Source organism: Myxocyprinus asiaticus, chromosome 17 (genome assembly GCF_019703515.2).
Source record: "Myxocyprinus asiaticus isolate MX2 ecotype Aquarium Trade chromosome 17, UBuf_Myxa_2, whole genome shotgun sequence".
Lineage (NCBI taxonomy): Eukaryota > Metazoa > Chordata > Actinopteri > Cypriniformes > Catostomidae > Myxocyprinus > Myxocyprinus asiaticus.
The window spans coordinates 42313307-42332007 of record NC_059360.1 but is presented as its reverse complement, the minus strand read 5'-3'; the positions used below and the strand labels follow the sequence as shown (position 1 = coordinate 42332007).

At 37.5% G+C, this 18701-nt stretch overlaps 1 protein-coding gene and 1 long non-coding RNA gene across 2 annotated transcripts in view; both read right to left on the bottom strand.

Moving 5' to 3' along the window:
- LOC127455620 (histone-lysine N-methyltransferase SMYD3-like) overlaps positions 1-18701 on the bottom strand; it is a 230195-nt gene that overhangs the window by 201154 nt on the left and 10340 nt on the right. Inside the window, exon 2 of the mRNA XM_051723670.1 lies at positions 4069-4132. Coding sequence (XP_051579630.1) covers positions 4069-4132 — 64 coding nt within the window. The remainder of the gene's footprint in view (positions 1-4068; positions 4133-18701) is intronic.
- LOC127455628 (uncharacterized) lies at positions 525-3034 on the bottom strand. The gene is made up of 2 exons (XR_007899706.1): positions 1551-3034; positions 525-1394 (listed from the first exon to the last, which is right to left on the bottom strand). It is a non-coding gene; the product is annotated as an uncharacterized LOC127455628 (long non-coding RNA).

Here is an 18701-nt window from a genome sequence, read left to right as displayed (position 1 = left end):
AGTCTTTGCAAATCATGTGATATATTCCACATTATTGAAAAACATTTTAAAGTGCAAGGAACAGACAGAAATTTTAGCCGCTATTTGTTGAAAATCTTCCCCTCTGCCATATCTCTTCAATCTCTTTCTCTTTAGCATCCACGTCCTTTCACATACGTTGCCTTTATGTTCTTCAGAAGACTTGTACCATATTTTATGATACTTAAATGGTGCTTTGTCATTTTTTTTTAGCTTGACAGCACCTGTGAACATTCACTTTTATTATATAGAAAAAAGGTGGCCTGGACATTTAAAATTTCTCTGTTTGTATTCAATGGAAGAAAGTAAGTTATCCATCAGAAAGCTCCTATAACCCTTAAAATGCATGAATGGGTCACCAAACATGATTACATAGAGTACCTCTCGTCTTAAGCGACCCGGCACTTATATCTATCACAAATGGATCTACAAAATACCCAGATAAAGTCACATTTTCAAAACATTTTCAAGACAATTAGAAAATAATAGAATAGAATATACTCTGATATATTTTAATGTTTTATTTTTCATACGTCAAAGAGATGATGCAATAAATATAGAACAGCATTCATTACTTCCACACTGAAATTTCATGAGATGCAACTGGCACATAAGCTTCACATATGTATTTTCTCAGGCACTTTTTGAGTCTAAAAAGATGCACAGCTTACATAATTTCAAAGGGTATATGTGTTACACTTGCTATAGTTTATTTCCACATTGCATCTTTGTCAAATAGCAATGTCAAATGTAAATCTAGTCAATCACTGACACATCAGCGCCTGTCATGGTTCCGGCATGTGTAACCGGCTCTAACTGTTGTTTGTTTTTCTCTCCCTCATGTCTCAGAGGTGGAGCCGACACGCGTGATCAGCGTTTCCGTGGGTACGCTGATCGATGATCAAAGTGATGTGTTACATGCCCGCTGCCACCTGCTTTCCTCTAATTGCACTCCCTTCTTATTCCTCGTGTTTCCACTCTTTCTTGGCCACTTTATTCTGTCACAGTTGGGGAGTGGGGAGGATAAAGGACCCAAAAGCAGAGAGAGATTTCAACAGTATTTATTCACAAGTTCTCAAAAGTCCAGTCAAGGCAAACCCTGGGCCGGCTGAAGAAGTCGGAGAACCGGCAGCCGCCGAGGGCTAGTGAAGAGTGTGTTTGTATGGGAAATGTGTGCATTGTGGAAGTCTGGAGCACTCAGATGAGAGTCCATAGAAGCTGGTGAGGTGCAAGCGAAGCCCAGATGGATCTCCTGAGATGCGGGCAGAAATCGAGGAGTCCTCCTCCACAGACCTGGGCACCAACTGGTGAGAGTGAATGCAAGCAGACAGGTAACCGCACCTCAATAGACCAACAGATACTCGAGCTTGTTCCAACTACACAAGAGAGAAGAGTTAGACTTCACCATAAACAGTGCACATGTGAACAGTAACTGAGAACAATAAACTGGCCAAGAAAGAGGGGAAACACGAGGAATAAGAAGGGAATGCAATTAGAGGAAAGCAGGTGGCAGCGGGCATGTAACTCATCACCATGATCAGCGTCTCCACGAGATCAATCAGCGTTCCCACGGAAATGCTGATCACGCGCGCCGGCTCCACCTGTAAGACATGAAATAAACAAACAAACACACATGCCGGAACCGTGACAGCGCCACCTTGAGTAAGAAAAAGCTTGTATAATATGTATGTGTACACACATATGGAATACTGATTATTCACCATTGTCACATAAACGAGATATAGTTATTTGTATGAATATAGTACTCATTTGTCTTGTAATAAACAATTAAATATACATTCACTTTAGTAACACTATGGTCCTAATAAAGTGCCCGACATGGTCTTCTGCTGTTGTAGCCCGTCCCCATCAAGGTTTGATGTGTTGTGCATTTTGAGATGCTATTCTGCTCACTACAATTGCATTATCTGAGTTTCCGTAGCCTTTCTGTCAGCTCGAACTAGTCTGGCCATTCTCCGTTGACCTCTCTCATCATCAAGGCATTTCCGTTCCCAGAACTGCTGCTCACTGGATGTTTTTTGTTTTTTGGCACCATTCTGAGTAAACTCTAGAGACTGTTGTGCGTGAAAATCCCAGGAGATCAGCAGTTACAGAAATACTCAAACCAGCCCATCTGGCACCAACAGATAAAATATTTTCCCCATTCAGATGGCTGATCTGAACATTAAAGCCCCGTACACACATGCAGCGACTTTATCGCTTGATGTTGCTAGTCTCTGTACTATGAAGTCGCCAGTGGGCGTTTCTACTGCTGTCGCTCTAACGTTATTGGCAGTGTTGGATGTAATGCATTACTAAGTAATTAATTACTGTATTTAAATTACTTTTTCACTGAAAAAAGTAAAGTAAGGGATTACTTTTAATTTTCCAGTAATTTAATTACAGTTACTTTTGATGTAATTGTGATAAATACTGTATAGACTATAGAACAATTCTTTATATAACAATAGTGAATTTAAAATCGAAAATTAAAGTCTAATGTTAAAATGTATGTTTTCTATTTTAATGCAGCCCCTTTAAATTCTTTGGCCAGTTCATGAATAATTTATTTGATTTTATATGATTTATTTGAAAGAATTAAAAAGAACAATTTCATGTGTATCCTTGTATTTTTCACCTGGTCGAGGTTGATAAGGGTTTTAGTAATAGTAATATGATAAAAGTAATTAGTAATAAGTAATGCAATTACTTTTAAGACAGAGTAATTAGTAAAGTAATCTAATTACACTGTTGAAGATGTAATTAGTAGTTAGTAATTAATTGTTTTTTTAGAATAACTTACCCAACACTGGTTAATGGTGTACTGCACACCTGGCCATGTGATGGTGCTGTTTTTTTTACATCAGTAATGTCCTGACTATACTTTGTGATCAGTTGAATGCCACTTTGGTGAATTAAAGTACCAATTTCCTTCCGAAACAGCAAAATCTGTATATTATTCCAAACTTTTGGCTGCCAGTGTGTATATATATATATATATATATATATATATATATATATATATATATATATATATATGCAATTTTTTTTTACACTATTCAGAAGAGAAAGTTTGAAGAATACTAAAGAGGTGTGAGCATAACTCCAAAAATGGAATGAGGTCCCAGGTCACTAAATACTCGAGGTATACATTAAAGGGTTAAGTGGCATTAGAGGTCTGGAAGATGCTGGAAAATTCTATTAACTCATAACGTGTTTCACAGGTGTATGGCTCCAAGCACAAAATACTTCTGGTGAGAACTCACACTGGACCTCATGCAAGAGTTTCCGATAATTGTCAGCTCATAAGCGCTCATACAGAAACCGGGAGAACTTTAAAGAAACTATGAACAGCAGCACTGATGGACTGGCCAATATGTCTGTCAGATTCCACATAGAGTTAAATTATTGCATTAAATACTACAAGATACACTTATGAAAGTGAAATATTTCTGAAGGGTTGCAATCTATATCGCTGTGGAAAAATACATTTGAAAGTAAAGGCATGCAGGTGGGCTGTTTTTGATGGCAAATAAACTTTAAGTAAAATTTGTAATTACTTCATATTTTATGTGCAATAATATGAAAAAAAAATCACTGCAAAAACAGTAAAAATATATATTTTTAATATGTTCTTAAATAAATATTTATATTATTTTTATTTTTGCCTTATACTTAAAAAGGTAAAAAAAACAAATAAAAAAAAAGAAAGAAAAATGACAAATGGAACTGCACCAAATACACTTGAAGATACTTTCTCTGTCCTAAAATTTTATGCAATTTAGCTTCTCAGGTAAAGCTAACTTGTTTTAATGATGTTTAAAAAGCAAAACATGGCAAAGATAAGTTTCCTGTCTCTGATACATAACCTTCCACTGCACCTTAAAATAGTCCAATTATTTCACATTATATTTATGTGTGACACTGATTAAAACAAGAACATTAAACCAAAATTAACTTTAGAATATTCTGACTCAAGATATCATTATACAGTTATTTGGAAAGCTCTCTGATTATAAGGACCCAACACAGTGTGTAAAGACTCCTTACCTGACACCAAGCATTGCAGTAACGGGCCGTCTTACACTGGGAACATCTCAACAGACTTTCACCTCTGTTAAAAATAAATAAGACAGAGAATGAACATCAGTTATTGCGGTTTATGTTGTTCTCAATGATTTGTTTCTGCAACACTGCTTTTATCCACATTTTCCAGCTAAATTGTTGTTTTATGTTGGCCACCTGTTAGACCAGCACCAAACCAGCATAATACAGAACTTGGACCAACAAGGAAATCCATACTAATCCAAGATGGCCCTTTTTACTTTGTGCACTCAAGGGTTTGTACGAGAATGTAAAACTACTACCTCAGGTTTAAAGAAAAGAGGGTCTGGTTCAGTTTACAAGGGTTGTAATGAACCATTCCTGCCCTAAATAACCATCACTTGTTTTGAAGTGTATGTCTAATGACACCTGTGCTTTGGAGTTTGGTCTATAACATTTAATCTTCAGAAGTGTGGAATGTGGTTAACATGCAGAGATTAGATGCACAGAATAGCCTGAGAAAGCAATGTGAAGATATTTCCATAAATGGTTGAGATGTCTTTATTAAAATGTGTATTTAATGAGCTCCATATAGTGTTACAACACGCATAAGACTCACACATCTCTGCAAGATTTCAGTTATATTTGTTACCATCACTTTTGCCTGTGAGCTTTTAATATAGGCTTTTAAGGTTTTAAAAAGTGGATTTAAACCACTTGCCGCAAAAAAAAAAAGAAAAAAAAAGAAAAGAAATTAAATACTTGGAAAGACCAAGTGATAACTAAACTGCAAGGAAATACAAAGAAATGCAAGGTCTAATACCTTTTTTTTCTGCATATTTTGGGATGTCTTACAATGGATGCAAAGGATAATGTAGATCAGGGGTGTCAAACTCATAATATTAGAACTAAAGAAGTCAAGAATCAGCTTTAAAAACCAATATTGCAGTATATGGAATTGAATAATTTCATTCGCCAGAGGCCTTTAAAATACATCTGCACACTAACACAAATGCAGGCCTGCATAAAAACAAATATAGGCCTACTGTATGGAGGCCTATATCTGGTCTGCTTTCCAGTCAAACTCCTACAGCATCAAATCCATCATGATCAGACAGGAAATCAGTATGTTGTTTCCGACAGTTCCAGTATCCTAGGACTGGCCACATTATGCCGACTCACTGACAAGCACCATCTCCTATCAGCCATTTTTGCATTGGCTCAAGTGTGTTTACCTTCCCTTTTAGTGCGACAGAAAGCATGTTGCGCCAGCAGTGTAGAAGACCCGGGTTTGCATCCCGCACTGAAATCAGGAAGTAATCTCGTTTGCATAATCAGTGGCGAGCGCAAATCGGAGGTTGCGTTTTGCCCCCTAACATTAAAACTTTTACTCCACTGAGGGTTAGGTTTAGATTGGGGTTTGGGTTGGAGGGTACCTCTAATATTTTTCCTCGTACCTGTTCTTGTTGCCATTATTGCCATGAGTGTTGTTGATCTGGGACAACTTAGCTGTCTCCCAAATGATGCACTATACACTTAAAATATACACTTTGCACTTAGCATAGTGTAATATCGTCCCAAATGGAACACAACCTTTTTTTACTACACGAAAGCATGCCGTTTAACAACTGCCAGAAGTGACATTTCAAACGCATGTAATATGTTGAAGCTAGCTTAAGCGAGTTAGCCAACCTCAACACTTGTATCTAAGGCTGGCCAATATGGCCAAAAATTTTATCACGATATTCTTTTTCATATCATTTGATATCGATATTTATCACGATATACAGTGCATTCAGAAAGTATTCAGACCCCTTCAGTATAAAGTATTCATTTAAGAATTATGGAGGCCACTGCACTCTTGGGAACCTTCAATGCAGCCGAAATTTTTTTGTAGCCTTCCCCAGATCTGTGCCTCGACACATCCTGTCTCTGAGCTCTGCAGGCAGTTCCTTTGACCTCATGGCTTGGTTTTTGCTCTGATATGCATTTTCAGCTGTGAGACCTTATATAGACAGGTGTGTGCCTTTCCAAATGATGTCCAATCAACTGAATTTGCCACAGGTGTACTCTCGAAGTGTAGATACATCTCAAAGATGATCCAGAGAAATGGGACGCACCTGAGCAAAATTTCAAGTGTCATAGCAACGGGTCTGAATATGTATGTCAATGTGATATTTCAGTTTTTTTCTTTTTTTATAAATTTGCAAAGTTATAAAAAAAATCGGGTTTTTGCTTTGTCATTATGGGGTATGGAGTGTAGACTGGTGTGAAAAAAAGTAATTTAAAGCATTTTAGCACAAGGCTGCAACATAACAAAATGTGAAAAAATGAAGGGGTCTGAATAATTTCTGAATACACTGTACATTCACATTTGCACATTGTGCTTTATTATTTTTATATTTCCAAGATGGCAAAAATCCTAAGTCAAAATAGTCTATACAAAAACAATTATGTTAAAATAATTACAATTAATTATACAAATAATTACAATATTGTATAGAGTTTTATCAATCGAGTGCAGCTGTATACGAATGTTAAAAGGTCATCTGTTCGTTTTGAAGCATAATGACAGCATATCATTTTTACATTCAAATTATTTTTATATTTCGTTACATTCAGATACCCAAGTATGGGGGTATTGAAGCCCTTGTGACTGAGGAATGATACTGTATGGGGATTCAGGGGAATCCCCTGAGAGAAAATGTAGAAAATGTAAAAGTCTGGAGGCTTGGGTAGCTCAGTAAGTAAAGACGCTGACTACCACACCTGGAGTCGCAAGTTCGAATGCAGGGCATGCTGAGTGACTCCAGTCAGGCTTGCTAAGGAACCAATTAGCCCGGTTGCTAGGGTGGGTAGAGTCAAGTTGGGTTAACCTCCTCGTGGTCGTTATAATGTGGTTCTCGCTCTCGGTGGGGCGCGTGGTGAGTTGTGCATGAATGCCGCCAAGAATAGGCTGAAGCCTCCACACGCATTAGGTCTCCACAGTAACATGCTCAACAAGCCATGTGATAAGATGCGCGGATTGACGATCTCAGAAGCGGAGGCAACTGAGATTCATCCTCCGCCACCCGGATTGAGGCAAGTCACTACGCCACCACGAGGACCTAGAGCACACTGGGAATTGGGCATGCCAAATTGGGGAGAAAAGGGGAGAAAATCCCCCACCCCCCAAAAAAAGAAAATGTAAAAGTCTGAATGGACCATATTAATATTTTCATTAAAGTGAGAAAAGGCTACAAACTAGACATTTTATTGTCTTTCCTTGTCATCCATGCCAGAGATGATGACATCTGATTAATTTCACAAAATCAGAACAGAAATCGTATTGTTTATTATTAAAGGTTTGTAACATGTTGATTAATAACTTTAAATTTAGAAGGAAAAAACATTATGGTCTAAAGGTGCTCTGGAACCACGTTAACTTATGCGGTGCCTCTTGTCTACTCACATCCGGGGGAAAAAAACGTGTGCAGAGCGGGACAGGGCATAAATGAAGCATGTTCATGTTAGAGAAAAATATTCAAGAATACAGTGCAGAAAGATCAAATCTGGTGTACACAGCACTGTTTTGTCGCACTACTCACTAGAGACGATGAGAGGGCATAACTGTCGTCATAATGCAACATCCAGGTACTGATAGTACACTTCTTTTTGTTAAATTTTCAGTGTTAACATACCACTCACACTACTTACACTTCAAAATGATGAAGAATAGTGCAGAAGTGAGCAGTTTGGGACGCATCTCTTGTGTCCCTCACAGATCCAGTTTCAGATGAAGGCGAGAGGCCGCAAGTGGCGAAATGATTAGTGCAAAATTAAAAGAAACAATCTGCCGCTATAACATGCAACCCAACAAATTAAATAGTTTTTCTATCCTGTTGTAGTTTAAAAAAGAATATTTCGAATACACCCATATAATAAATGAATGTGATTTTGTACATATATTTTTTTTTTGCCTCAAATCATCCCACGTGCTAACACACGAATACGTATATTTGACACCCCTGATGTAGATGGCTATAAGTGCGGTTGTGTAAGAGTTTTTGACCCAAGCCATTTTTCTCACTCTGTCCTCATCTCTCTCGCTCCTTCCTGAGAGAAAATAATCACAGAGAGTCCCATCTGGCAGAGACAGATCACCAGATCCATCTTATTGCCACTCTGCTATTTAGAGGTGGGCTGATTTTTGAGCAGGCCCTTAACAAATCACTTTGGGGTGCTGTAGTTATTAACCCTCTCCTAAGAGCAGAGAAACTCCAGAGTGGCAGGCACATGATATTTTCAGGCTCATACTGCCAAAACCAAGCTCCATGAACCCTCCACAGCACACAAATAACAAGCCTGATGTTGACTTTTAGAGAAGGACAGTAACTCTGATGGTAATGTAGTAGGCACAGTAAGTCATCATTTACAGTAGCAAACACTTTTATGCAAAGCAACTCACAGTGCACTTATTACAGAGACAACTTCTGTAGCAACCTGAGGACAAGTCCTTTGCTCAAGTGCACAATAGTGATTAATTGACTCTTGCAGGGTTTAAACCTGTTGAGAGCAAAGATCTTCAACTAGTGTCCAGTTGACTCAAATAACACAAGCAGGTCCATGGAAACCTGCATGTAAACACTCTCTGAGGCAAATCATGGAAGACTTTCCAACATCTAGAGCAGCTTAGCTGATATAAAACTGCACTCATTTCTGTAGACAGGGTAAATTACAGAAACAGAGAAATCAGTATGATCTTTACTGAATACTCGGCATCAGAGAGGTCATGGTGTGTCAAGCTTTTGCGATGTGAAACACACTTTGATCTGATAAAAATACATATTCATAAATCAGAAAGTCAAGCATAAATCGAGCTAGAGTTGTGAAGCCGAAGTGCTTCTATTTCTGGATTTGGGAAAGCTGTGTTAAAAAATTTGTTTTTAATGGTCAGACCTAAATATGCAGTAAAAACAGCCACTTTGATTGTATTGATTCTGAGATACAGACAGTAGAAGGCCGGGTAAGAGTTCTACCACTGATAAGAAGTGCACAGAAATGCACTATCCCCACACAGCTCTCTCCTATACTGAAATACTGCAGAACAGCGAACTTAAACTGATCTGACAAATTCATAAATGCATGATTCATATCTATGCAAATTTGGCAAAGGTTTGGGAATTTAATAATTGCCATGTGTGTGGACTGTACAAGACAGCGAGGAAGAATGTGGTCTTTCAGAGACTTTAATAATGATAAAAAATGTCATATGATAATAAGATTATTCCACAAATATGTCATCAAATAATAACCACTGATTCAATCTCACAGAATTTAACTACAAATTAGCTGTTGAATGTCTTAATTTTTCCAGAAGAGGAATTAGATGTTTTTCCCTCTAATAATACTCACACGAATTTATCCCGTACAGCATGTACACTAATGCTTCATTGAAGCATTTTATCCAAGATGCAATAATTAAGAATATACATCCATGTTATCAAATTACAACATGTTGTAATAGCCCAGTCATTTTGTTAACCATTTCACTCTTCAATAAACTAATCTTTGTGATAGTTTAAAATAAATGATTATTAGGTCATTTATTTTTGTGCCTCTTTACAAGCTAAAACCTTTGAGACTTTAATAGCTAAAGCTCAAAACATCGCATAATGAAGATCAAGTAGATTATTAATCCTCATAACATGTTGAAGATATAACAATTGAGTTTGGTTTTTTTCCGCAGATGCCCGTCCAAGGTTATCTTCTGGTCAGTCCACTTCAATGACCACAATCCCCACTGCAAAAATCTAATATTAAGATTATTCTATTCCACTGCATTACAATTCATTCAATAACTTCCTATCCTAAGGTCTTTGATTTGAGCCCGTTTACTCTTTCTCACCAAGTTAAAGCGAGGACATGCTCCAGTTAGTGTTTCTTAAAGGAATGGTCTAGCCAAAAATGAAAATTATGTAATCATTTATTCACCCTTATGCTGTTCCAAATCATATGCTGTTATTTTTTCCAGTGGAGCACAAAAGGAGAAATATTTAAATGCGCATTCACATTTACATTCACACTGCAAAATTCCCAAAGGAAATACAATCATTTTAATGTGAATCAATGCGATCGTCCGGCGGCAATTCATTTCCCCTCGCGGATTTTGCCTAGAGTTCAAGTTTGGTCAACTTTGGCAGGTGAATTCGAAAGTTGCTTGGTTTGGCAATGACCTCTGTGTGGGTGGTGCTTCGTACACAGTAGCACTGTATATTCACAATAGAAAAGGATATACAGTACTGTGCAAACATTTTAGGCACTTGGGAAAAATGTTGCATAGTGAGGATGTCTTCAAAAATAATACCATAAATAATTTTCATTTATCAATTAATGTCATACAAAGTCCAGTAAACATAAAAAAGCTAAAGCAATATTTGGCGTGACCACCTTTGCCTTCAAAACAGCACCAATTCTCCTAGGTACACCTGGATACAGTTTTTCTTGGTTGTTGGCAGATAGGATGTTCCAAGCTTCTTGGAGAATTTGCCACAGTTCTTCTATCTATTTCAGCTGTCTAAATTGCTTCTGTCTCTTCTTGTAATCCCAGACTGACTCAATATTCAGTGGAGGGCTCTGTGGGGACCATGTCATCTGTTGCAGGGCTCCCTGTTCTTCTATTCATTCTATTCTATTTGCAAAAGAAATGTTTGGGAGTCTAAAATGTATATTTACTATTGACACACAAAAGCTGAAAATATAAATAACCATCTTAAGACAAATGTTTTTGTGAAGCATCTTATGTGCCTAAGACTTTTGCACAGTACTGTATTTTTAGCAGCAAGTTTCTTTTTAACTTCACTCTCCCAGAGTATAAAGTGCAGCATTAAAAAGAGGCTGCTTGGCAATTCGTTTTTTGCTGGTTTCACACGTGCTCAACGTCCACCCACGCCTTCTCACCCATGCAAAGATAAATGTGAAGAATTTTCACACAACTCTTTTTCATATACAGTGCCTATCAAAAGTATTCATCCACCTTGGATGTTTTTTATATTTTATTGTTTTTAAATACTGAATCAAAGTGAAAATAATTTGGATTTTTGACACTGATCAACAGAAAGTCAAAACACATTTCTACCAATTAGTCTAAATTTATAGAAAAAATAAAAAAATAAATTAAACACAAAATACTTGGTTGCATAAGTATTCACCCACTATAAGTAAGTATTTAGTAGATGCACCTTTAGCAGCAATTACAGCCTTGAGCCTATGTGGATAGGTCTCTATCAACATGGCACATCTGGACACTGCAATTTTCCCCCATTCTTCTTTGCAAAACTGCTCAAGATCTGTCAGGTTGTGTGGGGATCATGAGTGCACAGTCTTTTTCAAGTCCATCCACAGATTTTCAATTGGGTTGAGGTCTGGACATTGACTTGGCCACTCCAGGACATTAACATTGTTGTTTTGAAACCATCCTTGTGTAGCTTTGGCTGTATGTTGGGATTGTTGTCTTGCTGGAAAACAAATCTTCTCCCAAGTCTCAGTTTTCTTGCAGACTGCTTCAGATTTTCCTCAAGGATTTCCCTGTATTTTACAGCATTAATTTTACCCTCTACCTTTACAAGCATACCAGGGCCTGAAGCAGAGAAGCATCCCCACAGCATGATGCTACCACCACACCACCATGCTTCACGGTGGGGATGGTGTATTTTTTATTATGTGCTGTGTTTGGTTCACGCCAAACATAGCGTCTGGTTTGATGGCCAAAATGCTCCATTTTGGTCTTATCAGACCATAGAATCTTCTTCCAGCTGACTTCAGAGTCTCCCACATGCCTTCTGGCAAACTCTAGCCGAGATTTCATATGGGTTTTTTTTCAAACTTCCATAAAGCTGTGACCGATGAAGAACCCAGGCAACAGTTTTTGTATGCTCAGTCCCTCCCATCTCAGACACTGAAGCTTATAAATCCTTCAGAGGAAACATAGGTCTCTTGTTGGCCTCCCTCACTAGTCCCCTTCTTGCACCGTCACTCAGTTTTATGACTTCACAGTACCCCAAGGGATATTCAGGGACTGAGAAATTTGTTTGTATCCATCCCCTGATTTATGTTTATCAATAACCTTTTCACAGATTTGTTTGGAGTGTTCTTTTGTCTTCATGGTGTTGTTTTTTCCCAAGATTCTGACTCACCAGCAAGTGGACCTTCCAGAGACAGGTGTTTTTATACTAAAATCACTTAAAACCCCTTGACTGTGCTCAGGTGACCTCCATTTAAAAAATGTAGTGAATACTAAAACCAGTTGTTCGCAGTGATGATTTAGGTGAGTTGCATTACAGGGGGTGAATACTTATGCAATAAATTATTTTGTGATTAATATTTGCTATTCATTTAGACTAATTGGTAGAAATGTGTTTTGACTTTGATATAAAAGAGTCTTTTTCTGTAGACCAGTGTCAAAAAAGCCAAATTTGGTTCACTATGATTCAATATTTCAAAAACAATAAAATTGTCACGGCTCTGGTGAGTTTGTCAGTTTTTGTTTTGTTATTTCTCTCCCTCATGTTTTGCAGGTGCTGCCGGCATGCAACGCTGATCATGCCACTAATTAGCACGCTAGCAGCACCTGGTTCTCTGCTGATTCACTCCCTACTTAATCCCTTCGTGTTGTTAGTATCTTTGCTTGTTGTGAAGTAATTTACCTCACTCTCTCTGCCTAGCTGGTCCTGTCTCGTGTATCTGTTTGGTTGCCCATCTCTGCCCACGTGTGGAGTGTGGTTACCTTCCAGTTTGCTGTACGCTCATTCTCTGTGCTCACGAATCTTCAACAGAGGATTCCTCGTCTCTGCCCACGTGTCGGGAGAGTGGTTACCTTCCAGTCTGCAGTGCACTAGTTCTCTGCACCCACAACGCTTCAACGGAGGATTCCTCACGAATCCATTCCTGACTACCATGATGCATACACTCGCCTACGAACCCACTCTTCACAGAATCCTCACAGATCTGCAAACACCTATCTCCTGCTTACTGCAGTCGGTGCCGGTTTTCCACTCTTCGCCAGCCCAGTTGAAGTTACAATTTATTGTCAATAAATCCTTTGAACTGTTCCTCTGCTCTTGGGTCTTTTTTGTCTCACTCTCTGACAAAAATATAAAAACATCCAGGGGGTTGTGAATATTTTTATAGGCACTGTAAAGACAGTTCATAGTGACAAGATCTGTCAAGCTCCAAAAAGGACAAAAAAGCACCATACAAGTACTATAAAAGTAGCCTAATACAACTTATGAAGCCATAGGATAGCTCAGTGTGAGGAACTGATAAAAATTTTTGTTGTTATATGCAAAAAATATCTGAACTAACAGTCAAGAACAAAAGCATTTTGCCATCAATGATCTCAAACCATTGATTCAGTGAAGGCCAAGATTAAGCTATCAGATAATTGCAGTCAGTTTCAAACACATAGCTATCGTATGGCTTCAGAGGGCTTGGAATACAGTGCACACGTCGTACAGACTATTTTTATGGTGCTTTTATAGGGTTTTAAGTCCTTTTTGGAGCTTGACAGACCTGGTCACTTGTATGGAAAAGAGCTGTGTAAAGACTCCACAAAAGAAATAACAGCGTACAGGTTTGGAACAACATAAGGTTGAGTAGGTAATGATAGATTTTTCATTTTTTGGCTGAACTAGGCTATTCTTTTAAGTTTATCATCAGTGATAGAACTCATTGTGCCATAGAGAAACACTGCGCTCCAGTGGCCAAACGCCCTGACTTCAGCAGTCCCACAGACCCAAAATTATCTCATTCAGACCTCAGAATCTGTAGCCCAACAGTCCTTACATTCACATTTTATTTTTCATTAACAACAGACAAATATCCTGCAGCTGATATCTTTAGATCATAACCAGCGCAGAAACAGAATCACAGCAGTATCTGCAGGGAATCAAAAATCGGATTATCGCTACAGCTAATGCCTAATCAGATTTTTCAATGCAGCCGCACACAAGATGGGGTTTCTTCATTTCAAAATTGATAATAGTTCCACATAAATATGGCATCCTAACATGGTCTGGAAATTCAAACATTGGGTGGGGGGGGGGGTGGGGGGGGTACGTGCTGCTAATAACAATACAACAACACTTACAATCAATATATATTTTAGACTGTACTTCAATTTATAAAGCTAGGAGCCTTCTTAAGCCTCAAACTTTATCATAACACTGACTGGAGCATGTCCTCACTTTAACTGGGTTAGAAGGAAATTGAGTAATTAAGTAATTGAGTATTCTTTAACAAAATAAAATAAAAAATAAAAAATAAACATTTTAAGTTTTAATTTAATTTAGTTAAAAATTACACAATTCAATTTAATGGATTTTTTTTAATGAAACTGAAATGTGTGTGTGTGTGGGGGGGGGGGGGGTGTGCAAGAAATACATTACACTAAAATTCTAGTTAAAAATAATCATTTTAATTTTCCACACTGTTTTTTAAGTAAATGAACACACCAGGAAGAATTATATTTAATCATTTTCATGTATGCATCAATAAGACATTGAAATAAACAGTAATTCAAAATGTACACAGACTTCACTCATAACATTTCAGAGTGATGGTGCAAACAAACAATTGAATAAGAGTTATTGATTCATTGAAATGGACAGTTTGTACTGATTCCAGTAACATATCCGTAACACTCAGGTTGCATTCATTAACATGAACTACCAATGAGCAGTTATTTTACTGCACTTCCTAATCTTGGTTCATTTTAATGTCAACATATATGAATAAAGTTTTACGTTAAAAGTTGTAGCCCATATGTTAACATTATTTAAGCCTTATAAATGCTCCACAGGCAAAGGATTTTGGTGGTGAGCAACCTTGGCTAAATGTAGAGGGGTTTTCAATTTGATATGGCATTTCACACTATTCTTTCATGAAAGTCCTATCAGTATATTCATATATTCAGAGCACTAATATGAAACCGTGACCTTTTGAAGCAGAAAACCATTAGTATCACCATCACAGGGTAAAATCCTATTTGTCACAACACAGAGTAAGTAGTGTGAATTATTGGAGAAGTCCTTTATTTATTGTTACCACTGATTAAAAAGTAAATAAATCTTGTAAGCTCCATGACTTCACAGAGTCAAAGCAAGCTTTAATTTTTTCCAGGGCGTCAGAGTCTGCAGCAATTACAGAGATGCCATCAGACTAGAGGGTTTTCGGTTGTAATCAAGAAAAACCTCAAACAACAAGCAAAAGAGCTCTCGTCCTGTGATTACTGCCACAATACAAGCCGATGCAGCCGACTGTAAAATAATTTGCTTAATTTCTCAAGCAATTACACATTAAATAAACATTTGCACACTATAACTAGATTGTTTGCCTGCGCAAACTAAAACTCGCCACCACGATGCTAGATTGCTATGAGTGGTTACAGGGGCATTGCTATGCAGTTGCTAAGGTGTTCTGAGAGGTTGTTAGTTGCTAGGTGCTTGCTAGGGGGTTCTGGGTGGTTGCTTATTGACTCGAGTCAAAAGAGCCAACCTCCAAGTCTCTATGATATTCTGACCCCTAGATATGGCTCAGGTCCCTCCTTCAAAGTAAGTCTATAGAATTTTTTGCGTCCGCCAAGTAAAAATTCTAACTGCTTCAAAAAGTAATAAAACACCTCTCCTCAATAATCTGCACGGTTATAGGTATCATTCATGTCTGCAGTAAGGGATTTTGTAGGCATGAGGAACTTTTCCAATGTATCCGGTATAAATAGTATATGAATAAATAGTATATGGAGAAATAAATAGCTACAATAAAAATATGAAAGGAAAAATATATATCTGGAACAACCATTCTTATTTTCTTCTTGAAACTGTTCCATCTATCGTACCTAAGACCAAGAACAAACCTGACATTCCCGTTACAAAAAGTGTCCGGAATAGTTTATTCAATAATCTCATAATAAGAATAAGCGGGACAGTAATATACTATAACAGCCCTTTCTTACCTTTGCAGGACAAGTGTGATTTTTCCAGATTCCAATAAAACCTGAATAACATTTGTAGCCAGCTCGCTCTCGATCACTACAGTTATGAGGTTGGGGAAAATGGTATGTTCCATTTTATTTTCCAATTGACTTCCAATCGCTAGTCTGGTTTGCTGGTTTTTGCTGGTCTTCCAGTCTGGTCAGACTGCTCTGTTAGCTAGTTTTAGATGGGTTTGTGGAAGATTTCAGCTAAGCAGGGAGACCAGCTAGGCCAGGCTGAGCCAGGATGTGAGACCAGCTTAAACCAGCCAAGACCAGCACACCAGATTAGGCTGGTTTAAGCATTTTTTTTTTAGCAAAGCCACAAAAATAAGCACAAATAGTAGTGCACTGCTAAAGCAGAAGAACTGTAGGACAAACATACGTACTGTTTCAATACGTACATAAATCAATATTTTGGATGTTTTCACATACGCATGTGCTCACAATACAATGACTAGTCTTGTTGCCATGGCACTTAGTACGTCTTTTTGAATTGAGTTCAAAGGGGTACTACAAAGTAATCCAACATGTCATTCACAACAAAAGCGCAGATCGATGGAATTAACCCAATATGGCTGAGAGACTGGGGCAGAGAAAAAGCTTTTTAGACTAAAATTAATACTCATGATTAAAGTCCCTAACAACAAGGGGATGGATGGATGGATGGATGGATGGATATACACTACCATTTAAAAGTTTAAGGTCACTTACTCATTCTTTATTTTTTTATATATATTTTTTATTTTCACATTTTAGAATAATAGTAAATTCATCACAACTATGGAATAATAGAAATGGAAATATGGGAGTTATGTTAATAAATCAAAACTCTGTTATATTTTAGCATCTTCAAAGTAGTCACCCTTTGCAGAAATGGGTTAGGGTTAGGCATTTTCTCAACCAACTTCTTGAGGTATCACCCTGGGATGCTTTTTAAACAGTATTGAAGGAGTTCCCATCTATATGTTGGGCACTTATTGGCTGCTTTTCTTTATTATTTGGTCCAAGTCATCCATTTCAAAAACTGTTTTGTTTTTTTTAAATAAAATTGTAATTTTGTAATTAAATAAATTAATATGTTGAAGGCATACGCCTTCAGATGAAAAGGTTTTTAAGATCATGAGAAACATTTCAGGCAAGTGACCCCAAACTTTTGTACGGTAGTGTACATTAATACAAATAAGGTGATGGGTGGATGGATGATGGATGGATGGATGGATGGATGGATGGATGAGGTACTGAATCTAATATGTATATGGATATTACTGTTCATTTTGATTTTGAGTGATTTTGAGTGTAAAGCTTAACATTTTGCATGGCAATATTCTCATTATGGAACAGATCACCACCTAATACTGTACCAAAATAAATCAAATACCATCTGTAAGTTCCTTATAAATGGAAGAAAAAACAGGCATCAACATATGTGATTTAATTGAGTTCAGAAGAGAAGAAAGAACACTTTTGTAATCCTACATTTCTGTGATTTTCACTGGCGTCAGCAAGCTGGGCCTTAAAACTTGTGTTTGGCTTGCATGTCACAATCAGTGTTTACAACACTCTAATCAATCTTATTTTTATTAGATTAAAGCATCTATTCATGAGTTTCACAGCAGACTTTCATCGTATAGGCCCATCTATTATAGGTAATGCATTGACAAATTATGTTTTCATGAATTTATGGAATTAATTTGCATCTGATCTCCGTTAAGTCATCATTATACAGCAAAATGCCGAGCATACAAAAAGCTTGTCTCATTCAATTTAGTAATAAAGACTCAAGAACAGATGTTTCCTGACAAAAACTGCACAGAAAAAAATCAGTGAAGTTAATCACTCAAAACTATATGCAGCGAAAAAACAGGTTCACAAATCGTACAGGAAGATAGGTTTGAAAGCGAGAGGCATTGCACTGTGGGAACAGACGGTGGATTTGAAGACCAGGCCCAGAAGGAGGCATCAAAGCAACTGGTGACCAGAGACCTGCACAAAAAAATGGTCTATTTCTGCTTTGCAGTCACATTCTCTGTGGTATAATCACAGATGATGTCTGAAATGGAACTAAACTTTGCTGAACTATTCTGATACCAACATATTAGCAAGCCATCACAGAGCACAGGAAAGGTGAGATAAGACTGAACTATTTCACTGATAAGACGTGAAGTGCTAAGACAGGCCTTTGAAAAAAAACAGCTTTGAATTTCTTTATAATGGTGTGTGTGTGTGTTCATCTGCCTTTGCAAGCAGAATCACCAATCCAAATCCATTTAAGCCCATAAAACGTGTACAGTACATACCCATTCTACAGATACAACACAGAAATAAAATGATCCCATATTAAAATATACATTAATATATATATATATAATAATAATTAATAATAATTAATAATTTTAATAATTTTTTCTTTATTTATCACACATTATACATTTGCACATATACAGTGAAATTCTTCTTTTTCACATATCCCAGCTAGGCTGGGGTCAGAGTGCAGGGTCAGCCATGATACGGCGCCCCTGGAGCAGATAGGGTCAAGGGCCTTGCTCAAGGGCCCAACAGTGGCATCTTGGCAGTGCTGGGGCTTGAACCCCCGACCTTCTGATCAGTAACCCAGAGCCTTAACCGCTGA